Source organism: Zalophus californianus, chromosome 9 (genome assembly GCF_009762305.2).
Source record: "Zalophus californianus isolate mZalCal1 chromosome 9, mZalCal1.pri.v2, whole genome shotgun sequence".
Classification (NCBI taxonomy): domain Eukaryota; kingdom Metazoa; phylum Chordata; class Mammalia; order Carnivora; family Otariidae; genus Zalophus; species Zalophus californianus.
In genome coordinates this window covers 34,234,644-34,262,303 of record NC_045603.1, presented here as the reverse complement: position 1 = coordinate 34,262,303, position 27,660 = coordinate 34,234,644, and the positions used below count along the sequence as shown (strand labels likewise).

The window sequence follows — 27,660 nt, the reverse complement described above, 5'->3', positions numbered from 1 at the left end:
GCTTGGTAAAACTCAGGATCAGCAAATCTGGGTTTGAATTCTGAATCTACAACTTACCTGTCAGTTGACCTTGAGCAACTCTCTTCTTACTACTGGAGCCTGGGTTTTTGTTTTTTTTTTACATATAAAAGGGGTAGTAATACCTACCTTACGTATTTGATGGGATTCTGATGTTTATCCAAAAGGAAAATATAAGTCAATACATTTTGCAAACCTCAGATGAGTTTTATAAATGTGATATTTGGATTTGTGTTTGGTATTTCTTTTAAATTGTATATATTTTTTCTTTTAATTTCTGATAAATATTTTCACCACAAGAAAGAAATTATGTGTCCATATGCTTTTTCCCCCCAACAAATGAAATACAATAAAGAATGATACTTAGTACATATTGTTTGAAATACATGTTTCATCTTGACTTGTGTTTTAAATTTTCATTAGGACATATGACTGTTTTAAGTTTGACTCAGCGGAGTCCTAACTAGAAGACTCTCGGCTTCATGTCTTTCTACTTCCAGTGAGACTCTAAGTAGTAGCAGAAAGTGGAAAACATTACCCATTGGCTACTCATTGTACAAATCTTTTGCTTTTTGTCGTCTTTGAAATTTATATCTTTTTTATGCCCAGGGCTAATGTGACAAGGTCAAATGGTATTAGGTTTTCACTAATGTCCTTTGTCTTTCTGGTTTGAATTTTCTTGGAAAAAATATACACAGATTGTCAGTAAAAGGAAAAGTTCTACAGGTTTAAAAAAAGAATTCTACTATTAGGTTTCTACCATCCTAATGAATAGTCATAAAGGTAAATGAATAGCCAGTTTTCTTGATCAAATTTTTTTTAAAAAGAAAAAGAATATGATTCTAAAAGCATGGCTATCTGAAAAGATAAAATTTTAATATAAAAATATTTTGTCAAACTAAATATTTCTTTACTTGCATTGATTTTTGAAAAGAGAATTTTATTTTTAATTTTATGACTTCATTGGTTATTTTATTGGTTGTCTTCAACCTATATGTTTCCTGTACTTTGCCATATATTACTTACTGGTTAAAAACATGAAATAGTCTGAAAAAAAGGGGAAAACTCATGATCTGTTTATCTTTCAAAACCCTTTTAGTAGAAGGACAAAGATTTAGTATTAGAAATTAATTAAAGCTACAAAACAAGGAAGAATTTTCTTGTTGATAAATATATTAGAATTATATTGAAGAACTTAAATTTCTTATTTGTAATAATAATGATCCAAAACATGCCTGAGTAGGAAAATCATAAAACTAGGACTTAAATCCACTAATTATGTATCAACAAAGTTTTAAATTTTCTTTCTTCCCTCCCTTCCTTTCTCCCTCCTTTCCCTCCCTCCTTCCTTCCTTCCTTCTTTCCTTCCTTCCTTCCTTCCTTCTTCCCTCCCTTCCTTCTTCCCTCCCCCCCTTCTTTTTTTTTCAGGTACATGTGACTTTTTGATAAATTTTACTATTTAGTAGTTTATATACAAATAATGAACTATATATATATATAAACGTAATGGCCAATATTTTATCACTTCTTCTTTTATTACCTTGGGTTTTTTTCCTCCTAGAAATTGTATTTAAGAAATGGTGTTGTGTAGGTTTAATATAAATAGTAATATTGTATTTAGGTTTAGCTACAGTCAGAACTTTTTCCAGCCTCATTATTTGGTCTGTTTTTCATTGGTGGTTTCTTCTGTCTCTCTGCTAATGCAGAACAGGACAGTAAAAGAAAGGAGTCAAGGTTAGTACAAGGGTTAGTTTTGTGCCAGACCTCATGAGGCTTCCAGTCACAGTATTATTCTATAAGCTTCTGGCCTTAGAATAATAGATTTTTTTTTTCATGACAGGGAGATGGTAGAAATAAAGATGTAAAAATGTCTGCCAGGACAACTGGAAGGACAGTATAAAAAACAAGAAAGCAAAAGAAGTGGTATTAATGCATACTTTTTTTTCCTTTGGTACTAGAAATATTCTGTAGATGAGGCATATTTTGAACTGTATGGAGTTACAACATTTATAGGGGGATTCAGGAGACTTGTATTTGTAATGAGATTATATTTGAGGCAAAGTAATTTTTCTGTTGTTTAAAAATTGAGAAGACCTCGCTTAATTTTTATTTCTAAATAGCTATGGTAATGTGATATTATATTACAGAAAAAGTGTAGACTTCCCTTAATTGGACATGCAAATCAAACTAAATTAATTTTTCCTTCATGGCTTTTGTTTCCAATGATGTGAATATTTTGAATATCACTTATTTCCCTTACTTGAATTTGGGTTCTTAATGACAATGATATCTTAGAAAATGATAGAAACTTTTAACAGTAGGAGGAAAATTCATTATTACTAGAATTTAAATATACATGTATTAATAATAAGTATTATTTTTAGATGTTAGCATATTTATGCCAAACTTAGGTTTATTCTATCTATATAAAATATTTTCTATTATTATGTCCCTTAGAAGCATACTTCTAACTTAGAAATAACCTTAGTGTAACTTTGGATAGTTGCAATATTTATAATACTTTCAATCAGGTAAACAAAAAAAAAATTTTAATTTTATTATGTTATGTTAATCACCATACATTACATCATTAGTTTTTGATGTAGTGTTCCATGATTCATTGTTTGCGTATAACACCCAGTACTCCATGCAGAATGTGCCCTCTTTAATACCCGTCACCAGGCTAACCCATCCTCCCACCCCCCTCCCCTCTAGAACCATCAGTTTGTTTCTCAGAGTCCATAGTCTCTCATGGTTCGTCTCCCCCTCCGATTTCCCCCCCTTCATTCTTCCCCTCCTGCTATCTTCTTCTTTTTTTTTTTTTAACATATAATGTATTATTTGTTTCAGAGGTACAGGTCTGTGATTCAACAGTCTTGCACAATTCACAGTGCTTACCATAGCACATACCCTCCCCAATGTCTGTCACCCAGCCACCCCATCCCTCCCACCCACCACCACTCCAGCAACCCTCAGTTTGTTTCCTGAGATTAAGAATTCCTCATATCAGTGAGGTCATGTGATACATGTCTTTCTCTGATTGACTTATTTCGCTTAGCATAATACCCTCTAGTTCCATCCACATTGTTGCAAATGGCAAGATTTCGTGTTATTTTTTTGATGACTGCATAATATTCCATATTGTGTGTGTGTGTGTGTGTGTGTGTGTGTGTGTGTGTGTGTGTGTGTATACACATCTTCTTTATCGATTCATCTATTGATGGACATCTTGGCTCTTTCCATAGTTTGGCTATTGTGGACATTGCTGCTATAAACATTGGGGTGCACATGCCCTTCGGATCACTACATTTGTATCTTTGTGGTAAATACCCAGTAGTGCAATTGCTGGGTCATAAGGTAGCTCTATTTTCAACTTTTTGAGCAACCTCCATACTGTTTTCCAGAGTGGCTGCACCACCTTGCATTCCCACCAACAGTGTGGGAGGGTTCCCCTTTCTACACATCCTGGCCAACATCTGTCATTTCCTGACTTGTTAATTTTAGCCATTCTGACTGGTGTTATGTGGTTTCTCATTGAGGTTTTGATTTGGATTTCCCTGATGCCAAGCGATGTTGAGTATTTTTCATGTGTCTGTTGGCCATTTGGATGTCTTCTTTGGAAAAATGTCTGTTCATGTCTTTGACCATTTCTTGATTGGATCATTTGTTCTTTGGGTGTTGAGTTTGATAAGTTCTTTATAGATTTTGGATACTAGCCCTTTATGTGATATGTCATTTGCAAATATCTTCTCCCATTCTGTCGGTTGTCTTTTGGTTTTGTTGACTGTTTCTTTTGCTGTGCAAAAGCTTTTGATCTTGATGAAGTCCCAATAGTTCATTTTTGCCCTTGCTTCCCTTGCCTTGGCAACGTTTCTAGGAAGAAGTTGCTGTGGCTGAGATCGAAGAGGTTGCTGCCTGTGTTCTCCTTTAGGATTTTGATGGACTCCTGTCTCACATTGCGGTCTTTCAACAATTTTGAGTCTATTTTTGTGTGTGGTGTAAGGAAATGGTCCAGTTTCATTCTTCTGCATGTGGCTGTCCAATTTTCCCAACACCAATTGTTGAAGAGACTGTCTTTTTTCCATTGGACAGTCCTTCCTGCTTTGTCAAAGATTAATTGACCATAGAGTTGAGGGTCCATGTCTGGGCTCTCTATTCTGTTCCATTGATCTATGTGTCTGTTTTTGTGCCAGTACCATACTGTCTTGATGATTACAGCTTTGTAATAGAGCTTAAGTCCGGAATTGTGATGCCACCAGCTTTGCTTTTCTTTTTCTACATTCCTCTGGCTATTTGGGGTCTTTTCTGGTTCCATATAAATTTTAGGATTATTTGTTCCATTTCTTTGAAAAAAGTTGACGGTATTTTGATAGGGATTGCATTGAATGTGTAGATTGCTCTAGGTAGCATTGACATCTTCACAATGTTTGTTCTTCCAATCCATGAGCATGGAACATTTTTCCATTTCTTTGTGTCTTCTTCAATTTCTTTCATGAGTATTTTATAGTTTTCTGAGTACAGATTCTTTGCTTCTTTGGTTAGATTTATTCCTAGGTATCTTATGGTTTTGGATGCAATTGTAAATGGGATTGACTCCTTAATTTCTCTTTCTTCTGTCTTGTTGTTGGTGTATAGGAATGCCACTGATTTCTGTGCATTGATTTTATATCCTTCCACTTTACTGAATTCCTGTATGAGTTCTAGCCGTTTTGGGATGGAGTCTTTTGGGTTTTCCACATACAGTATCATATCATTTGCAAAGAGTGAGAGTTTGACTTCCTCTTTGCCAATTCAGATGCCTTTTATTTCTTTTTGTTGTCTGATTGCTATGGCTAGGACTTCTAGTACTATGTTGAATAGCAGTGGTGATAGTGGACATCCCTGCCATGTTCCTGACCTTGGGGGGAAAGCTCTCAGTTTTTCCCTATTGAGAATGATATTCGCTTTGGGTTTTTCATACATGGCTTTTATGATATTCAGGTATGTACCCTCTATGCCCATACTCTGAAGAGTTTTGATCAAGAAAGGATGCTGTACTTTGTCAAATGCTTTTTCTGCATCTATTGAGAGGATCATATGGTTCTTGTTCTTTCTTTTATTAATGTATTGTATCACATTGATTGAATTGAGGCTGTTGAACCAACCTTGCAGCCCAGGAATAAATGCCACTTGGTCATGGTGAATAATCCTTTTAATATACTGTTGGATCCTATTGGTTAGTATTTTGGTGAGAATTTTTGCAACCATGTTCATTAGGGATATTTGTCTATGATTCTCCTTTTTGATGGGGTCTTTGTCTGATTTGGGGATAAAGGTAATCCTGGCCTCATAAAATGAGTTTGGAAGTTTTCCTTCCATTTCTATTTTTTGGAACAGTTTCAGGAGAATAGGTATTAATTCTTCTTTAAATGTTTGGTAGAGGGCGCCTGGGTGGCTCTGTTGGTTAAGCGACTGCCTTCGGCTCAGGTCACGATCCTGGAGTCCCAGGATTGAGTCCCGCATCGGGCCCCCTGCTCAGCGGGGAGTCTGCTTCTCCCTCTGACCTTCTTCCCTCTCATGCTCTCTCTCTACCATTCTCTCTCTCTCTCAATAAATAAATAAAAATCTTTAAAAAAAAATAAATAAATGTTTGGTAGAATTCCCCTGGGTAGCCATCTGGCCCTGGGCTCTTGTTTGTTGGGAGATTTTTGACTACTGCTTCAATTTCCTTAGTGGTTATAGGTCTGTTCAGGTTTTCTATTTCTTCCTGGTTCAGTTTTGGTAGTTTATACATCTTTAGGAATGCATTCATTTCTTCCAGATTATCTAATTTGCTGGCATATAGTTGCTCGTAATATGTTCTTATAATTGTTTGTATTTCTTTGGTGTTGGTTGTGATCTCTCCTCTTTCGCTCATGATTTTATTTATTTGGGTCATTTATCTTTTCTTTTTGATAAGTCTCTCCAGGGGTTTATCAATCTTGTTAATTCTTTCAAAGAACCAGCTCCTAGTTTCATTGATCTGTTCTATGTTCTACTGTTCTTTTGGTTTCTATTTCATTGATTTCTGTTCTGATCTTTATTATTTCTCTTTTCCTGCTTGGTTTAGGCTTGATTTGCTGTTCTTTCTCCAGCTCCTTTAGGTGTAGGGTTAGGTTGTGTATTTGAGACCTTTCTTGTTTCTTAAGAAAGGCTTGTATTGCCAGATACTTCTCTCTTAGGAACACCTTTGCTGCATCCCAAAGATTTAGAACAGCTGTGTTTTCATTTTCATTTGTTTCCATGAATTTTTTTAATTCTTCTTTAATTTCCTGGTTGACCCATTCATTCTTTAGTAGGATGCTCTTTAGCCTCCATGTATTTGAGTTCTTTCCAACTTTCCTTTTGTGATTGATTTCTAGTGTCAAAGCACTGTGGTCTGAAAATATGCAGGGAATGATCCCAATCTTTAGGCATGGGTTGAGACCTGATTTGTGACCTAGGATGTGATCTATTCTGGAGAATGTTCCATGGGCACTAGAGAAGAATGTGTATTCTGTTGCTTTGGGTTGGAATGTTCTGAAAAATCTGTGAAGTCCATTTCGTCCAGTGTGTCATTTAAAGTCTTTATTTCCTTGTTGATCTTTTGCTTAGATGATCTGTCCGTTTCAGTGAGGGGGGTGTTAAAGTCCCCTACTATTATTGTATTGCTGTCAATGTGTTTCTTTGATTTTGTTATTAATTGGCTTATATAATTGGCTGCTCCCCTGTGAAGGGCATAGATATTTACAATTGTTAGATCTTCTTGTTGGATAGTCCCTTCAAGTAGGATATAGTGTTGTTCCTCATCTCTTATTATAGTCTTTGGTTTAAAATCTAGTTTGTCTGATATAAGGATTGCCACCCAGTTTTCTTTTGGTATCCATGAGCATGTAAATGGTTTTCCACCCCGTCACTTTCAATCTGGAGGTGTCTTTGAGTCTAAAATGAGTCTCTTGCAGACAGCATATTGATGGGTCTTGTTTTTTTATCCAATCTGATACCCTGTGTCTTTTGATTGTGGCATTTAGCCCATTTACATTCAGGGTAATTATTGAAAGATATGAATTTAGTGCCATTGTATTGCCTATAAGGTGACTGTTACTGTATATTGTCTCTGTTCCTTTCTGGTTGATGTTGCTTTTAGGCTCTCTCTTTGCTTAGAGGACCCTTTTCAATATTTCTTGTAGGGCTGGTTTCGTGTTTGCAAATTCCTTTAGTTTTTGTTTGTCCTGGAAGCTTTTTATCTCTCCTTCTATTTTCAATGACAGCCTAGCTGGATATAGTATTCTTGGCTGCATATTTTTCTCATATATGCTCTGAATATATCATGCCAGTCCTTTCTGGCCTGCCAGGTCTCTGTGGATAGGTCTGTTGCCAGTCTAATGTTTCTACCATTGTAGATTACAGACCTCTTGTCCCGAGCTGCTTTCAGGATTTTCTCTTTGTCTCTGAGACTCGTAAGTTTTACTAATAGATGTCAGGGTGTTGACATGTTTTTATTGATTTTGAGGGGTTTCTCTGTGTCTCCTGGATTTTGATGCCTGTTTCCTTCCCCAAATTAGGGAAGTTCTCTGCTATAATTTGCTCCAGTATACTTTCTGCCCCTCTCTCTCTTTCTTCTTCTTCTGGGATCCCAATTATTCTAATGTTGTTTCATATTATGGTATCACTTATCTCTCGAATTCTGCCCTCATGATCCAGTAGTTGTTTATCTCTCTTTTTCTCAGCCTCTTTATTTTCCATCATTTGGTCTTCTATATCACTAATTCTCTTCTGCCTCATTTATCCTAACAGCTAGAGCCTCCATTTTTGATTGCACCTCATTAATGGCCTTTTTGATTTTGACTTGGTTAGATTTTAGTTCTTTTATTTCTCCAAAAAGGGTTTCTCTTTATCTTCCATGCTTTTTTCAAGCCCAGCTAGTATCTTTAAAATCATCATTCTGAACTCTAGTTCTGACATCTTACTAATGTCTGTATTGATTAGGTCCCTGGCAGTTGGTTCTGCCTCTTGTTCTTTTTTTTTTTGAGGTGATTTTTTCCATCTTGTCATTTTGTCCCGAGGAGAATAGATGAATGAGAGAACAAAATGCTAACAGGGTAACAATGACCCCAGAAAAATATACACTAAACAAATCAGAAGAGACCTGAAACCAAGGGGAAAGAAAGGGAAAGAGAGAAAAAAGAAAAAGTAAGAGAAAAAGAAAAAAAAAGGAATCTGATCAAATATGATCAGGCTGGTGAATAGATCACTGCCACACACTAGATTTTGGGTGTATTTTGGTCTGTTAGAAGAAATTGCCTCCCAAAATTTTAAAGAAAGAAAAACTTATATATGTACAAAAATAAGGGTAAATATGATGAAGGGTTGGAATATGACTTTAAAGATGAAAATTAGAAAGATTTTATAAAAGGAATTGATAAGAAGTTGGTTGAAAAAAGAAAGAAGAGAAATTAAAAAGAAAAAAAAGGGAGAGAATGTGATTAGGCAGGAGACTAGAACAAAGCCATACACTAGAGATTTAGGGTATATTTTGGTCTGTTAGAAACAACTGTATGCCAAAATTTTAAAGAAAGAACAACTTATATATATATATATATATACACCAAAAATAAGTTTAACTACTTATGAGGGGATAGAATATGATTCTAAAAATGAAAAATAAAAATGATTTTTAAAAAAGGGATTGATAAGATATTGGTTGAGAAAGGGAAAAAGAAATATTCAAAAATAATAGAAAAAGAAAAAAAAAGAAAATTAAAAAAATTTACTTTGAAACACTAAAGAATCTGGGGGAAGAAAGCCATGAATTCAATGTGCAGTATTGCCCTAGCTCTGGAGTTCTGCTGTTCTCATTGATCGGTAAACTTGGTCTTGGCTGGCTGTTCTTGCTGATCTTCTGGGGACGGGGCCCGTTGCTGTGGTTCCCAAATGTCTTTGCGGGAGGCGGAATTGCCCCGCCCTTGCCCATCCAGGCTAAGTAAGTAATCTGCTGGGGTTTGCTCTTGGGAGCTTTTGTTCCCTGCAAGCTTTCCATACAGCTTTGGAGGATGAGAGTGAAAATGGCGGCCTCCCAATCTCTGCCCCAGAAGAGCTGAGAACATGGGACCCCACTCCTCAGTGCGCCCCCAGAGAAAAACAGTCACTCCCATCTCCCCGGTTCCCGGCACAACTCCGTGCTCACTCGGCCTGTGACTGAGCATTTCTGTCTCTGGCACCCGACTCCGTGTGGAGTCTCCAAACCCAGCAGATCCCTGCAGTGCGCTCCCATGTAGCTCCTCACAGAGGAGGAAGGGGAGTCTCCCTGGATCTGCTGCTTTTTGGGTCCCTGCTTGAAAGGCAGTGGCCCGACTGCTGCAGATCATGGTTTATGGCAACCCTGAGCTGAGAGCCTGCGCCTCGGCTCTGTCTCTGCAGCCGGCTTCCCTGCTCCGATACCTGGGAGCTCTGCCACACTCAGGCACTCCAGGTCTTCCTGTGACCCCGAGGGTCCTGAGACCACACTGCCCCAGCGAGGGTTCCACCCCCCGCTTAGCCACTGGAGCAACGTCCCTCAGCAGAGCCGACTTCTAAAAGTTCCGATTTTGTGCTCCGCTGCTCTATCGCTTGCGGGTAGCAACTGATGGAGGCCCCCTCCCCCGCCGTCTATCTTCCCGAATATCGCCTCGGATTCACTTCACATGTCCTACCTTCCAGAAAGTGGTCACTCTTCTGTTCAGAGAGTTGCTGCTATTCTTTTCTTCGATTTTCTGTTGAGTTCGTAGGTGTTCAGAATGGTTTGATCCCTATCCAGCTGAATTCCTGGGACCAGATGAAATTTAGGTCTCCTACTCATCTGCCATCTTGCTCCGAAACCCCCAAAATTTTTTTTGAATTAAAACAAAATTAGTAACTAAGCTGTTATGCTGTCAAAAAGTGAAAAATTTTTTTTATATTTTTACCTCTTAGTGGCTTAAGTTATGTATTTTAGCCAGAAAAATTATATAGATAATATAAATTCTCTGTATATTTGGCCCTATACAAAAACAAAACAAAAACAATAACAACCAAGCCACTACACATTAAACTGCATGATATTTGTCATTGAAATTGACAGTCCATGGTAATTTCTCTTTAGAAATTAATATAAATCTTCCATTATAGAATAAATACTTGGAATTTTATAATTTATACATTTTAATTAGTACTGTTTATGTTATAATTGTATTTTATTATACAAATACAACTGTATATATAATTATATAGTTACATATCATTACATAATTGTGTTATTTAAATATGTTACTATATAGTTACATCAATAATAAGGATATCCCTAATTAAAACTTTTATGAATTTGTTTTCAGCTTGACAAAAATCATACCGCTTTTTCATTTTGTTTCTTTGGAAAAACTAGATGTCAGCAACAATTGTCTTTCTGGTAAGTTTAGAAAAATATATAATTTTTAAAAAGTATATAATGAGCTTTTGAATCTCTTTTCCAAATGTGGTAAGGGAGTTGTTTTGGATAGATGTGTTAATGGTATTTACAAATAACATATCTATAGAATAAGGTGTAGAGGAGGAAAAATTTTTCCTGTATCCTCTTAAGATCTTAGGCTAGGCCAAGAATTAAATTGAAACAAGGCAGATTTAGAAGTAAAGAATACAACTTGTCATTTTTTTTTTCAAGTTTGTTTGTATGTATTTCTCTTGCCCTCTACTTCCTATCCTTTTGATGAGAATATCTCTTTCCTTCTAATACAGGGAGGATATCTTTCATATAGGCATTTCATCTCTTGCCTGTAAGAAAAAAAAGGAAGGTCACAATGTCCTTCTTGAATCTGTTTTTTAAATGCCTTTAACTCAAAATATTCAACATGCTGGAATGGTATATTGGGGTGGCAACTTCTGAATTCCTTCAAAGGCATGGTGAAATCATCCAATTAAATTTCCTTCCACTTTAAAAATCATATTATTGGGACTCCTGGGTGGCTCAGTTGGTTAAGCATCTGCCTTTGGCTCAGGTCATGATCCCAGGGTCCTGCCTTCTTCTCCCTGTCCCTCTGCTGCTCCCTCTGCTTGTGCTCTCTCTCTCTCTCTCTGTTAAATAAATAAATAAAATCTTAAAAAATCATATTATTTCCATATCTTTCTGGTAGACCTGGGCATATATCACAATTATATTTTTATTTGAAATCCATGTATCTTTTACCTATGAAATAAATAGCCTAATGAAGATGAGTAAATTAATTTGTCTAACTTGTTGACTCCTAACATTTATAAACACCCATTAAAAGTTTATTAAATTAAAGAATGATTAACTGATTCACTTGGCCAGTCCCTCCCTAAATTTACCCACCCCAGTTCTCAGTCAGTCCCGTCATGGAGACAACCATAGTTCTAAATTTGTCACCATAGGTTTACTTGACTCTTCTGTATTTTTATATTAATTTGATCAAACAGTATGTTCTCTTGCCTCTGACTTTCTTAGCATTCATGTGACATTCCACTGTATCAGTTGTCTCTTTCTTTCTTTCTTTCTTTCTTTCTTTCTTTCTTTCTTTCTTTCTTTCTTTCTTTCTTTTTCTTTCTTCTTTCTTTTTTTTTTCTTTTGGCTGAGGTGTAGTCCATTGTATGAATATATCACACTTTGTCCATTTTCCTGCTGATAAATATTTTAATTATTTCCTATTTGGGGCTGCTATGATTCTTATGGAATTTCCTGGGGAAATTCTTATATAAATCTTTCTGTGGACATATGTTTTTATTTCTCTGGGATAAATGTGTAAGAGTGCAATTGCTGGATAATAGAGTAGGTATATGTTTATAAGAAACTGAAAAAAATAGTGAAAACATTTTACACCAGCAATGTACTGGAGTTTCAACTGCTGCATTCTAGAGGATGTTTAATATTTCATTTGTGTTATCTCATTATGGTTTTAGTTTACATTTCGCTGATGAATAACGACATTAAGCCTTTTTACATTCTTATTTATTGATGATTTTTACATATTATTTTGTGTGTATTCAAATGTCTTACTATTTTTATTGGTTATTTGCCCTTTTCTTATTGATATGTATAAGTTCTTTGTATATTCGGACGTAATTCTTTGTTAGATATATGTTTTGTAATATTTTCTCCTGGTCTCTCTATAACCATGAATTTTTATTAATGGTATTCTCAGATGAGCAGAAGTTTTCAATTTTGATGAAATTTAATTTATTAATTTTAGTATTGTTCTGTGTCCTTTGTAATATTTTTCTACCTCCCCTTTGAGAAGATGATTTTATACATTTTCTTGCTTTCTTATAAAAATTTTGTACTTTTAGTTCTTACCTTGAAGTCTGTCTATGATCCATGTCAAATTATTTTATGAATGGTATGAAGTAGAGGATGAGTTTAGTTTTCAATATGGATATCCCTTGTTCCAGCAACATTTGTTGAACAAGCTTTTTTCATCATTGAATTACTTTGGTGTCTCAAAATATTTGATTTACCTTTGACTTACTTTGGGATGAGTTTCTATTAAATGTTTTTCTATTAACTGATCTAATGATAGATCATACTTTCCTATTTCTTTATATGTTTAGTAATTATTTTATGAGATGCTTTATTTAATTAAAAATTTTAGAAAAGCAACACATGGATCAAGATTCTAAAGTTTCAAAAAGGAATTCAGGGAAAAGTCTCCTTAGCCTTGCTTCCCCAGCAGCAGCCAAAGTTACTAGCTGGTTGGTGCTCCCTAGAGGTATTCATTGCATATACATGCAGATGAATAGCAGAGTCCTCTCAAACCTTGGCTTCTACTATACCCCCATTCCCTTCCTATCATTTCACTGCAGTCGCCTTGGCTTCCTGATATTCTTCACAGATCAGGCTGCTGGGTCCCAAAGGCTTTTTTCCTCAAGGCCTTTGGTTTTCTCTCTGGACAAAATTAGCTTCCATAAGGCAACAGTCCACTCAGGTGATGGAAGTGGTATTTTTGAAAATGAACAACTTAATGTATTTGAAAACAAAACCAGCCATATTACCAAGGACAACTTCAGCTCTGTTAGCAGATCATTGGGAAAACTTTGAAATGACTAAAACCATAAGTCTTTCAAACAGATTTGTACAGTTTATCTACATAGCATGGTTCCAGAGAGTACAGATAGATAGTTCAAGTACCATAGCAAAGGAGACAGAGGCCTTTTAGTTCAAAGGTTCTCTGGTTGCAAGAATGTGTGCTAATTCCTAAATAACAGTACATACAGTGTTAATTAGAACTAGAAATTTTCTTCCAAATTTTGATCCTATAGATTCATCTTTCTAAGTAGTTTTGCTTGGTGCTAAAATGTTACTCTTTGCTTCTGGAGTTAAACAGGTATTTACATGATAAACATATATCTTGCAAAGGATTTTTTTTTCAATTTATTTAAACAAATAAAAAAACAGTTTATCCAAGTTCTGAGCTTGTTTTTTCTTTTGTTTTAGACTCGATATATGAGAGAGATCATATGGCATTTGTCTTTTTCTGACTTATTCCACTTAGCATAATGCCTTTGAGATCCATCCATATTGTCACAAATGGCAAGGTTTCATTCTTTTTTATGGCTGAATAATACTCCATTGTACATCTAAAAACACAGTTGTTTTATCCATTCACACATCAGTGGGCATTTAGGTTGTGTCCATATCTTTGCTATTGTAAATAATGCTGTAATGAATGAACATGGGGGTATATGTATCTTTTTAAGTCAGTGGAGTTTTTTTCTTTAAATAAATAACCTGAAGTGAAATTGCTAGATCATAAGGTGGTTCTATTTTTAATTTTTTAAGGAAACTCCATACTGTTTCCATAGTGGCTGCACCAATTTACATTCCCACCAACAGTGTGAGAGGGTTCCCTTCTCTCCATATCCTTGCCAACACTTGTTATTTCTTGTCTTTTTGATAATAGCTATTTTTTTAAAAAAGATTTTATTTATTTGACAGAGAGAGACACAGCAAGAGAGGGAACACAAGCAGGGGGAGTGGGAGAGGGAGAAGCAGACCCCTGGCTGAGCAGGGAGCCTGATGCGGGGCTCGATCCCAGGACCCTGAGATCATGACCTGAGTTGAAGGCAGACACTTAACAACTGAGCCACCCAGGCACCCCTGAGATAATAGCTATCTTAACAGATGTGGAACGATACCCCGTTGTGATTTTAATTTGCATTTCTCTGATGACTGATTTTGAACATCTTTTCATGTGCCTATTGGCCATCTGTATGTCTTCTTTGGAAAAATGTCTATTCAGATCTTCTGCCCATTTTTTAATCATTTTGGATTTTTGCTATTGAGTTATATGACTTCTTTATAAGTTTTGGATATTAGACCCTTATCCTTATCAGACATGTGATTTGCAAATGTTTTATCCCATTCAGTAGGTTGCCTTTTCATTTTGTTCATAGTTTCCTTTGCTGTGCAAAGCTTTTAGTTTGATATGGTTCCACTTGTTTATTTTGTTTTTGTTGCCTTTTCTTTTGGTGTTAGATAAAAAAATCATCCAAGACCCATGTCAAGGAGTTTATCACCTGTTTTTTTTCTATGAGTTTTATGGTTTCAGGTCTTATGTTCAAGTCTTCAATCCATTTTGAGTTAATTTTTGTGTATGTTGTAAGACAGTGGACAAGTTTCACGTTTTATATGTGACTGTGCAGTTTTCCCAACATCACTTTGTGAAGAGACTGTTCTTTCCCATTGTATATTCTTGGCTCCTTTGTCAATAAATTCATTAAATGTATATGTGTAGGTTTATTTCTGGGGTCTCTGTTCCATTGATCTCTATATCTGTTTTTATGCTGATACCATACTGTTTTAGTTACTGTGGCTTTGTAATATAGTTTGAAATCAAGGGGCATGATGCCTCCAACTTTGTTCTTTCTCAAGAGAGCTTTGAGTATTCAGTCTTTTGTGGTTCTGTATAAATTTTAGGATTATTTGTTCTATTTCTGTGAAGAATGCCATTGGGATTTTGATAGGGATTGCATTGAATATATTGCTTTGAGTGGTATGGACATTTTAGCAATATTAATTCTTCCAATCTAGCACATGGCATATCTTTCCATTTATTTGTCTTCCTCAATTCTTTTCATTAATATCTTGTAGTTTTCAGTATATAGGTCTTTCACCTCCTTGGTTAAATTTATTCCTAGATATCTTATTTTTTTGATGCAATTATAAATAAGATTGTTTTCTTAATTTTTTTTCTGATGGCTCATTAGTGTAAAGAAACCCAACAAATTTTTGTGTATTGATTGTGTATCCTACAACTTTAGTGAATTTATTAGTTCTAACAGTTTTTTGATTGAGTCTTTAGGATTTTCTGTATATCATGTCATCTCCAAATAGCTACAGTTTTACTTCTTCCTTTCCAATTTGGATGCCTTTTATTTTGTTTTCTTGCATAATTGCTCTAGATAGGACTTCCACGATTATGTCAAATAAAGTTGTGAGAGTGGGCATCCTTATCTTATTCCTGATCTTAGAGGAAAATTTCACGTTTTCACCATTAAGGATGATGTTAGCTGGTGAGCTGTGGGGTTGTTATATATGGCCTTTACTATGTTCAGGTACATTCCCTCTATACCCACTTCATTGAGCATTTTTATCATAAGTGGATGCTGAATTTTGTCACGTGCTTTCTCTGCATTGTTTGAGTTAGTCATATGATTTTTATTCTGCATTTTGTTAATGTGGTATATTACATTGACTGATTTGTGGGTGTTGATAAATCCCACTGGATCATGGTGATGTGTTTTTTTTTTTTTTTTTTTTTTTTTTTGCCAGTTGATTTTCTTTTTTTTTTTTTTTGTGATGTGTTTTTAATACATTATTGAATTTAGTTTGCTAATATTTTGCTGAGGATTTTTCATATCTACATTTATCAGGAATATTGGCTTATAATTTTCTTGTGGGGTTCTTGTCTAGTTTTGGTATCAGGGTAATGCTGGCTTCATACTATGGGTTTGGAAGAGTTCCCGCTCTTTTATTTTTTGGAAGAGATTGAGAAGGATTAGTATTAATCCTTCTGTGGATGTTTTATTGAATTCACCAGTGAAGCTGTCTGACCTTGGACTTTTGTTCCTTGGGAGGTTTTTTATTAAGATGAGTCAGTCATCTTACAGTAATTGATCTGTTCAGGTTTTCTATTTCATCATGGTTCAATCTTGGTAGATTGTATGGTTCTAGGAATGTATCCTTTTCTGCTAGGTTGTCCCAATTTTTTGGCATATGATTTCTCCTAGTAGTCTTTTACAATCCTTTGTGTTTCTGTGGTAAAAGTTGTAACATTTCTTTGATTTTTGATTCTGTTTATTTGCGTCCTTCTCCTCCTCCTCGTCCTTCTCCTTCTTCTTTTCTTGCTGAGTCTGGCTGAGGTTTGCCATTTTTGTTGTCTTTTCAAAGAATCAGCTCTTAGCTTTATTGATCTTTTCTATTGTCTTTTTTTTATGTCTTTTTGGTCTTTATTTCATTTGTTTTTGCTCCAATCTTTGTTATTTTCTTCCTTCTAATAACTCTGGACTTCATTTGTTCTTCTTTTTCTGGTTCCTTGAGGTTTAAAGTTAGATTGTTTATTTGAGATGTTTCTTATTTCTTGAGGTAGGCATTTATCACTGTGAACTTCCCTCTTAGAACTGCTTTTGCTGCATCCCATAAATTTTGGTATGTTCCATTTCCATTTTCATTTGTCTCAAGGTATTTTTTAATTTCTCTTGATTTCTTCTTGGAAACATTGCTTGTTTGATAGTATATTGTTTAATCTCCACATATTTGTGAATTTTCATTTTCTTCTTGTAAGTGATTTCCAGTTTCATATCATTGTGTTGGAAAAGATGCTTGATATGATTTCTTAAGTCCATCTGGTCTAACATGTTTAAGACTGATGTTTCCCTCTTGATTTTCTTTCTATTCTATATACTGATGTATAGGATACATCAGTTATCAATAGGGTAATCTAGTCATTGATGTAAGTGGAATATTAAAGTCCCCTATGATTATTGTGTTGCTGTCTATTTCTCCCTTTAAGGCTGTTAATATTTGCTTTAAATATTTAGGTGCTCCTGCATTGGGTACATAAATATTTACAACATTATATCCTCATGTTGGATTGACCCCTTTTATCATTATGTAACACTCTTCTTTTCTCTTATTACAGTCTTTGTTTTAAAGTGTGTTTTGTCTGAAGGAAAATCTGTTTTGTTTGATATGTCTAGTAATTTTTTAAAACATTTTATTTATTAGAGAGAGAGAGAGAGAGCGCACAAGCAGGGTGGAGGGGCACAGGGAATGGGAGAAGCTGAACAGGGAGCCCACCTGTAGAGGGAGCCTGACTGAACAGGGAGCCCGATGTGGGGCTCCATCCCAGGACCCTGAGGACATGACCTGAGCCAAAGGCAGATGCTTAACCAACTAAGCCACCCAGGCACCCTGATAGGTCTAATAATTTTTAATTATATATTGAACATTGTATATAATACAGTTTAGTGAGTCTGGAAATTGTCTTCCTTTTAAAGGCAGTTACGTTCAGTTCTGGCAAGCAGTTGAAGCATTTATGGGTACTTTTTTTTTTTCTGTCTTCTTTAATTTCATTCTCTCTTAGGACAAGCCATTTTAGTTTTCAACTCTTAGTGCATGCCCCTACCCCAGGGCATTGTGTTCCTCCTACTGCATAGTCTTTCTGGATTGTAGCTCACTCTGTGAGATACTCAGTTAGGTCTCATTTTGTCTGGGTTAAGACTCCAATATCTTTTGCTGCTACATGAACTTAGTGTCATCATTCAGCTTTCAGCCTTACAGTTGGTGATCCCTGCTAGGATTTTCAATCTTTCTGTGTGTGTGCAACACCTCACACTTGTCCGTGGACCTGTGGTAAATCTGTGGTAAATTTTCACATAGACTTCTTCCCCCAATTCCCTCCTCACAACATATAAATGCACAGCTCCTTCTCATTATTTTTCATCATAAATTCCCGCTTGTTCTAATCTTTGTCTCCTCACTCAGCAAAAGAGCTTCTTTATTTGGCCTTTACTGCTCTGAAGTGGTAAACTGCTTTCAAACAGAAAACCACTGTGATTGTAGGCTCACCAGGTATGTTTCCCATCTCGCAGAGTCAGGTTTAAAAAACAGGTGCTTCCTATATATTGTCTAGTTTTATGATATTTTTCTGTGGGAGAATAATTCAATATAAATTACTCTGAAATGTACGCTAGATTGACCTACTATTCTTACTTTTGAAAGTAAAATAGGTCCATGTAACTCTGTTTATGTATGTGTTCAATTTTACCACATATTATGACTTTAGATTTCACTTCTTCAGATTTTGTGCTAACAATCTGGCACAAACAGTTCTAAGCCCTTTACACACATTACCTCATTTAACCCTCACCCAATAAAATAGGTATGAGACTGAATCACAAAGCAATTGTATGGTTTGCATAAGTTCACAAAGCTGCTAAATGGGAGAAATATATGTTCTAACAGCAGTCTGTGTTCTTAACATAGTCTCTTTCTAAAAGCATACTGTATTCTGCAAAATAAATCATTTTTTTCGCTTTACTACCTAACCAATAAATAAATTGTCCTTGATTTATGATTATTTTTTTTCTCTGTTATTATCTTCTATAATGATTTTTATTGTTTATTTTCTCTAGATCTTACAAGTGCCATTAGATGGTTTGATGCATGCTATTCTCTCCATGAATTGTCTCTCACTGGAAACCCACTTCTTCAAGAAATAAACTGGAGGTAAGAAATATTGTTGCACTCTATTATATACTTTATTATAGTTGCAGAAAACACAATTTGATGAAAATTGTTCTGTGCATATTAATTGCTTGGGAAAAGTTAATAAAATAATTTAAAAGTTATTCAAAACAAGAAATTTTTATAATATTAGCTTTAAAAATATCTTCAACCCAAAATAATTTTTTGCACATGTATGAACTAATGCAAATTTAAAATGATTATTTTGATCCATACCATTGATTATGGGACAATTTTAGTATAATGGTAACTTGGAGTTTGTTGGTGTCTATTAAAGTATGACTTATAAACGTGTGTGAATCCATGCTTCTCTTTGAAATATTGCAGTACCTAGATGTAATGGAAGAAAAATATTTTGTAATTTTTTTGGAATGAATTTTCTTCTTTAAAAAAGTGTTTCTAATCTGAAATTCTCATACTATGCTAACACCATTTCCCCCCAAATTGACCAGCATCTTTTTTCATGACGAGCTTTTTTGAGATAATTTTCATACAGTAAACTTTATCAGTTTTATTTATGAGTATGAATATGGTATAAAACTACCACAATTAAGATATTAAACATTTTTACCACCTTAACCAAATATTCTCATGCCCCTTTGCAGTCAGTTGCCACCCTTAGACTTTAAAAATGTCTCTCCACTCTTTGATGGCTTTTATTGTTTCTGATGAGAATCTGCCAACATTCTTTTTGGAGACTTCTGATATATTCTCTTTATCAGTGGTTTTCAGCAATTTGATTATAATGTGTTTTGCTGTGGTTTTATATAGATTTACTCTTTAATGTCTGTTGAACCTCTTGAATCTGATGAATTTGTAGTTTCCATAAAATTTAGAATTTTTTTGCCCATTATTTTTTCACATATGTTTTCTGCCTCCTTCCTATCTTGTGCTACTAGGATGTCAATTTCACCAATATCAGATCACTTGATATATTCTAGAAGTTGTTATTGCTCTGTTCTTATATACATTATACTTTTTTTCTGCCTGTAATTCACTCTTAACAGTTATTGCTGTATCTTCAAGTTTTCTCATATTTTCTTCTTACATATCTATTTTGATGTTAATCCCATCCAGAATTGATCAATTCAGAGTTCAGATACTGTGTTTTTCATCTCTAGAAGTTTCATTTATTTTTTTTTAATATTTGCGATTTCTCTCCTAATCATGCTCATGGTTTCCTGAATCAACTTTAACATATGAAAAATATTTATAATAGGTGTTCCAAAATCCTTCTCTGCTAGTTTCATCATCTATATCATTTGGGGGTCTATATTTGTTGATTTTTTCCCCCAATTCTGGGTCATACTGCCCTGCTTCTTGCATGTTTGGTCAATTGTGATTGTATTCTGGACATCTTAAATTTTATACTGTTGTTTTCTTAATTTTGTTCTTTTTCTTTAGGCAACACCTGTTTTGTTTCTGACGTACAGCAGCTAAGTTACTTGAAATTAGTGAGATGCTTTTAAAGCTTGCTTTTAAGTTCTGTTAGGGAAGTCTCAAAGAAATCTTTATAGACTAGTGCCAGTTTAGCTTTTTTGCTATGGAACTGACTCTGGTGCCTCTTATGTATATCCTTTCAACTTTGGCTGATAAGAATTATTCCCAGCCCTATATGGGTTCCTGTAATTTCTCTACCTTTTGCTTCCCCCTGGTTCTTGCCCTTGGCCTTAAGTCATTTTCTCTTATACATCCTTGGATCATTGCCCATTTACCCAGGTCCAGGTGAATTAAATCCCAGAATTCTGAAAGACTTTGCATATGTCCACTTTTCTAGTACTGATGATTCTGATCTAAACTCTTGTCTCTTTTTATGTCCAGCAGCATCCATTTGTAAGACAATTTAACATGATTTATTATACATTTGACATTTGTATCATATTAACTCATGGCTACATCAAGACAGAACAAGCCAAGAATAGACAGGGTTTATAGCCTAATTTAGCAAGATAAGTTTGACAACACGCTAAGTACAGGTAAAGGCAAATATATACTGAAATTCAGTAGGAAAACCTGTTTCAGGATCCTCAGAGTTTGGATCAAATCTGTAAATCTTATCAATCTGATCAGGTAGTGAAAATATAACATTTATGAATAAAATATAGACAAGGAAGGATACGTAATTGAAAAGAAAGTTGTTGTGACATCTGATCCTAGGGAAGAAGCAATTGATTCTTTGCCCTGATTTGGTTTTTCTGTGATGTGTGGCCATAGCCAGGAAGATCCTTGTTCTGACGATTTCCAAAGGAATATATCTTACAGTAGAACCAATGATCTGGTCATGTTTAAAAATTCTTGTATCTGACTTAATCCACTTGTAGAACAAGATAAGAGAGTATAGAAAGTAGTCTATTTCCCTCGCTTCTCTGACGCCACTGCAAACCTTTGATAGTCTCTTTCCACAAGTATTGAGTTTCTGAATTTGTTTATTGGTTTTTCATTAAGAAAATAGCATTTTTTTACCAAGTCAAACACCTGTGTAATTTGCTACTTATTGATAGCGAGTGTCTCACAGAAGAGTTATTATCTTTGCCAGAAAATGTTTTTCTATTTTCTTTAAAGCTCAATTTCCACATAAATTTCTAAAGTTACACTATTTTTTAGGGAAACCTGGTATGTTTTTACATGTTTTAGAATAGAACTTGTCAATTTCTACCTTAGGAACATCTGTTTCCAGGTGCAATTTAAGCTGTGTAGTATTGAGGAAAGACTATCACCCAGTGAAGTGGTTTTCAAAGGTGTATCCCTAGACAAGCAACTTCATCATCACTTGGACACTTGTGAGAAATGCAAAATCTTGGACACTGTCCATACTCATTTAATCAGACACTAGGGGATGATGTTTAGTAATCTGTGTTTCAATAAGCCCTTTGAATGATTTGATGCACACTAAAGTTTGGAAATCACTGTGTTTTTAAACAAGGACATCCTTTTCCTGCCCCATACTGTGTGATCCTGGGCAGGTAACAACTTTCCTATGTCTCTGAATCCTCAATGGTAAAATGAAGATAATAATAGTACCTATCTTATGGGGGTAGTTATGATAATTGAATGGGATAATACACATATTTTGTTGGGCACAGTTCCTGGAACATGGTAAACATTCCGAAATCTACTATTTTCCATGTCAAGGCTAAGCACACTATGGGCTCTTATTAAATCACCAAATATTTATTGTATGCCTACTATATCTAGCCAATGTCCCAAAATTTGGACACTATAAAGGAAATTCAATGCACTCCTTGATTTCAAACCGCGTTTATAATCTTGATAGGGATAAAAATGTATGTAAAGAATGATAGCCATGAAAAATAATAGTGATGGCAAACACAGTCATAGTGTTTACTTTGTGCCCAGCATTGTTCTCATTTAATATTTACAATATGCCTGATAAAATAGTTAGCTAGTATCCCCATTTTACAGGTGGGGAAACAGAATCATATAAAGGCTAAATAACGTGCCCAAGGTTACGCAGCTAACTAGTGGAAGAGCCAGAATTCAAACCCATGCAATCCAGCTTCAGTTTGTGCTCTTTAACTCTTAGATCTCAGTACCTAATACTAGTGTCAGATGACTATTGTAGGCAACCGATATGCTTTAGAAATCCCACCTTACTTTAGTGTGACCAGGAAAAAAATACCTTTACTGAGGAGGCAAACTTTGGGTTAAATCTCAAAAGTTTGATAAGATTTAGAATCAAGTTAAAAGGGAAAAAAAAGCACTTCTGATGGAGGAAATATTGATGAAAAGGAGGGAATGTGAAAGGCAAGTTTAGGCTCTGGTCTATTCAGGTGTAAAGTAAGTAAGAGTGGGAAATACCTTTGGAAAGAAATAGGAAATCAAGTGCATACATTTATGGTGGGTCAGAGAATGACCTACTATCTACACATATTACTCTACAGCAACTCTGAGTTGGGTTCTGTAATTATCACTCTGATTTTACAGAGGTACTAACTGAGGCTTGGATTCCTTGTGATTTGCCCAGTTGTGATGTAAGTGTCAGGGAAGGGATTTGAGTTCTAAAGCCTGGAATTTAAATACTTTGCTTTACTGTTGCATATGATATATTGCTGCCAGATTGTAAAGGGCCTTGTATGCTAGAATAAAAAAGTCTCCTTTATCCAATGGTCATGGAGAGAGCCTATATCATATCAGATATATGTATAGGCCTTGTGAGTAAACTGCTCATGTGCATGTCTAGTTCCATCACTTTCTAGCTGTTTGCCTTACACAAATTACTTAATCTAGCTATGTCTCAGCGTCTTCATCTATAGAATGGATATAATAACAGTGGCTCCCTTCGGATTTATCCATTAAGGTAATATAGGTTGTACTACACAACAACAAACCCAGAAATCTATGTGGTTTCATACAACAGAAACTTATTTTTTGTCTATATTGTGTCTGATGTGAGTTCGGCCTGTCTAATCTAAGCAGACTCAGAAATTCAGGATACTTCCATTTTGTGGCTCTGTGTCATGTAACTTCAATGTAATCTGACTTTTTTAGGTAGTAGATTCTGGCAAGGGAGGGGAAGAGGCCACAGGGAAAGAACAACTGACATTTAACCACTCTGCTCTCAAAAGTGGCATTGATCACTTCTCTCATATTCTACTGGCTGTAACCAGTCATAAGGCCAAACTAACTGCAAAAGAGGCCGGAAAATGTAGAGAAGAACATGAGCACCAGAGTACACCAATAGTCTTTGTGAGGACTAAATATGTTGCTGCATAAAAGCATTTTATAGTAGTGCCTAGCATATAGCACAGTTGGCAAATGTTAGCCATTATTTTTAAGGAGCTATAGAGAAATTTTGAATAGTTGTATGAAAAGGAAAATTGTATTTGGGAAAGATTTTTTTTTCAACAGCAAAGTGATAAGGGATTAGGTAAAGTGGCCAAATTAAATGTTATTAGAGAGTCCAGGCATTAAAAAAGGGCTAAAATTAAGTAGTGGAAGTGGTCCCAGACTACTGTACAGATCCTTCCAGTTTAGAACTAGAAGAGTGATCTTAGAGTGAAAATTCCCACACACAAAGAAGAGTAATTATGTCTAAAAGGCTCTGCTTGGCAGGTGATACTATTTATAATGAAAATATCTAATGGATCATTTTTACATAGATATTTTTATTTTTCTAGGTAACTATATAGACTATATATGTGTGTGTGTGTGTGTGTGTGTGTGTGTGTGTGTGTGTATAGGATATGTATATATATGATATATATGTATATATATGTCATAGATGACCAAAATTATTTGTTGAAGGAATACATTACAGAATTTTACATTATAATGTGTAAAAGCTTGAAAAAAATGCATGTTTCAGGCCCTCTAATTTTTCTATTGAATTTTTAAAATTTTACTTTAGTGATTGAAAGTGTTATTATCTATAAATTGACAATTGATCTTATTATTGATTTGCAGTAATTATCAGTGTCAGTTCTACAGCTGGAGTTCTTAGACTTTTAGGGAACCATGATGTTTGTCAGGTTCCTCATGTTTCCTGAAAAACTGATCTTAGGACAAATTGTTATAGGAAATACCAACTATTAGTTGATATCAACTTATAAGGAGATCAGACATTGCAGCTATTTAAGGAATATGTGTATATATGTGAAAGGACCCCCTAAATATGTTTCTAGACCTCTTGGGAAAAGGACTCTCTCATTTGGAATTGAAGTAGTGAAGATCCCCCACCTAGATGTACTAGCTCACGTTCTGGGGCTGTGCTTTTCTTACATTGGGGTTTAAAACCCTAATCCCCAGGTTTGGGCCTCCTCATTTTCATTTATTTTTGTTATTTTATTTTTTTAAAGATTTTATTTATTTGAGAGAGAGAGTGAGAGCAAGAGGGAGAGAGAGAGAGAGAACTCTTGAGCTGAGGAAGGAGCAGAGGGGAGAGGGTCAAGCAGACTCCACACTGAGCACCGAGCCTAACTTGGGACTCGATCCCAGGACCCCGAGATCATGACCGAGCTGACTGCTTAGCCAAGTCAGATGCTGACCGAGTCAGATGCTTAGCCAACTAAACTACCCAGGTGCCCCTTTGGGTGCTCATTTTTAGAAAGCAAACCTTAGAGTGAAACTTCCCATACAAAAAGTAGGTGTAACTATGTCCAAAAGGCTTTGCTTGGCAGGTGATATTATTTATAATGAAAATCCCTGATGGGTTGTTTTAGGTAGATATCTTTATTTTCCTTGGTAGCTATATAGACCAAATTTATGATGACAAACAAAAATAGGTGGTTGTGCCCATTATTCAGAGAAAGCTCTTTGGTGGCCATGGTTTTTCTATTAGGCATTGGGCAAATAGGACATGAATTCTCTTGCCGATCTGATACCAGTTTCCATTTAAACAGCTGCCATGTTGCCATTTGCAATAACTAGAAACAAACCTATATCCTGAATAATCTTTGAATTTATTTATGTTTTTTGCATGAAGAATAAATACTTACTTTGTTGAATCAAATAGGCTTATAGTGAAATATATTGATAATAAATCTATTTAAATATATAAAGATAAATATTCACATTTTACTACTACTATACTCCTAAGTATATATACTTAGTGCAATACTAATATATACTATACTTACTAAGTATAGATACTTTACAGTTTTAAAGAAAATATTTAATTAGAAATAATATTCAAAAAAAGGTAGTACTTATATTATAGACATGTACAATTATTTAGCTATTATAATTTTTATGTTTAAATGAACTTTATTGGACTAGACTCATACCAACTTGAAAATTTTGCTTATCAAATTTCACTTAGATCAGTTGGCCTAATACAGCTTTCATAATTTCAAGAAGAGATTCAGTTATCTAAAGGGTTTAAAATCTAGTAATCTATAAAATATGGATTTGTTAATGAAAGGATCAAGTAAAACTTTAAGCAGTGTGTTCCAATGAACTTTACATAACCCCTTGATACCAACAAAAGGATTAGTTATAGATTTTCCCAATTGGCTTCTTACTTTCATGTCTGGCCAGTGATAACATGGACAAAACTGATGTACTAAAAAAATCTCTTTTTTAAAACTTAATCTACAGACTCAGTTTGGAATCTCCTTTGGGAATGTGTTTTATTCATTAGTGATGAATAGAGTCTCTTAAGTGACAGAATATTCACCAGGAAGTTTTCACTAAATGAAATATTGATTCAGCCCTTGGCTAGGAGGAGCCCAGCTGGAAAAACTAATGTTGAGATCTCACAGTATTCTTATACTTCATTTCCAATATGAATCAACTTGTTACAGCACTTTCTAATATATTCATCATAGACTCTTATAAGGCTGCATTTAAACTTAAGGCCAACCCATTGCACTACTAGTTTATACAGATCTGAGAACTATTCCTTAAAAAAAAAAAGACACAATGCTTAACATAAAACACTAAATCTAATGTTGATATTTATCATATAAATCACAAATTTCAAGATACTGTCATAGTCTTGAATATCCAAACAAGCTAAATTTTTATATCCACAGAAGTTTCAAATATTCTGACTCAAACTGTTTGGGAACATTTTTTTATATATAAAGGTGATGAATTATAATATCAAATATTTTCAATGTGAAAATTCAAGCCCTGTTGATCCACATTCTCCATAATTATTTCCTGTAGCTATAATATTGTACATAATATCTATATCAATAACCATATCCAAAATATAGTATTTGATGACAAAATTATCATTTTTCCCCTTGCTGATCTGGTTAGTTAACATCCAAACAGCTTCCACAGAATGCCATTTGCAATATCTAGAAACAAACTAATGTCCTGTATTGCCTTTGGATTCACTTATTTTTCATTATTTTAGTTGTCCAGAGCATAAACAGTTGTATTAAATACAATATGCTTGCTGGTAGTAAAATATTGATCTTTCCATTAATCTGATAAAGCAAATTCTTATATTTTTACTTCTAAGATTATATGAGGTTATTTAGTTAAAATAGCTCTTCATTTTGTCACCAATTATTTCTGAATAGAAAGCATGTTTCTCTGTATATGTGATATGTACTCTGTAACTTCAGTGTTACAAGAATACGTTTCTAAGAAACGTTCATATCATTTATGCAAAACCAATGGCAATGTTAATCAGTAAACAGATCATTGGAATATAGCTGTCCAGGACCACAATATCTCTTATTTTAGCAAATTCTTTGACATATAGGACATGCTACAAGTTTTCAAGTAAGCCATATTTTTCTTGAAAATTTCAGACAATTATGAATGATTAGAACTTCAGAGTTGTTTTTTTTTAAGTTTAACCTGGAGGATCTCTGATTTTATTTTTCTTTTAAGATTTATTTATTTATTTGAGAGAGAGAGAGAAAACATGCGCATGCATGCACATGAAGGGAAGGATTGGGGGGGGCAGTGGGAAAGGGAGAGGGGAAGCAGACTCCTGCTTAGTGCAGAGCCTGATGTGTGGCTCAAACTCAGACCATGACCTCACCTGAGCCAAACCAAGTCAGATGCTTAACCTTAACCACCTGAGCCACCCAGGCCCTGAGCATCTCTGATTTTAGCACAACTCATTGTAGTCATTTTCCTCCCAATGCAGTGGTTCTTAATTCTTTAAGGTACATAAGAAAGCCTATATTTTAAAAATGCAAATTCCCCAGAACCCACCAACAGAGGTCTTTGGGTGTAACTGAATCTAAAAAAGTGTCCCATATACTACTAAGACAGTAGTTCAAGGACAGCCTTTTCAGAGACACTGCCCTGCGGGGTTGAAGACACACAGTGGGATCTAGCCTTGAATTCCCATTCCAGTGGATATATAGAGTGACTAAGATAAAAAATAGATGTTTGAGACCCTGTGGCTCTCATGATAACAGCATGAGTATTTTCTTCCTTTTGTT

At 34.9% G+C, this 27,660-nt stretch overlaps 1 protein-coding gene across 8 annotated transcripts in view; it reads left to right on the top strand.

The window, feature by feature from the left end:
* The window catches only part of LRRIQ1 (leucine rich repeats and IQ motif containing 1), a 215,536-nt gene that overhangs the window by 52,366 nt on the left and 135,510 nt on the right, over positions 1 to 27,660 (top strand). For all 8 annotated transcript variants that reach the window (XR_003520105.2, XM_027595280.2, XM_027595281.2 and 5 more), the window contains 2 exons: positions 10,365 to 10,438; positions 18,676 to 18,769. Coding sequence is in view for 7 of the 8 variants with exons in the window: in XM_027595280.2 (XP_027451081.2) it covers positions 10,365 to 10,438; positions 18,676 to 18,769 (168 nt within the window). In the remaining variant the exon portion in view is untranslated. The remainder of the gene's footprint in view (positions 1 to 10,364; positions 10,439 to 18,675; positions 18,770 to 27,660) is intronic.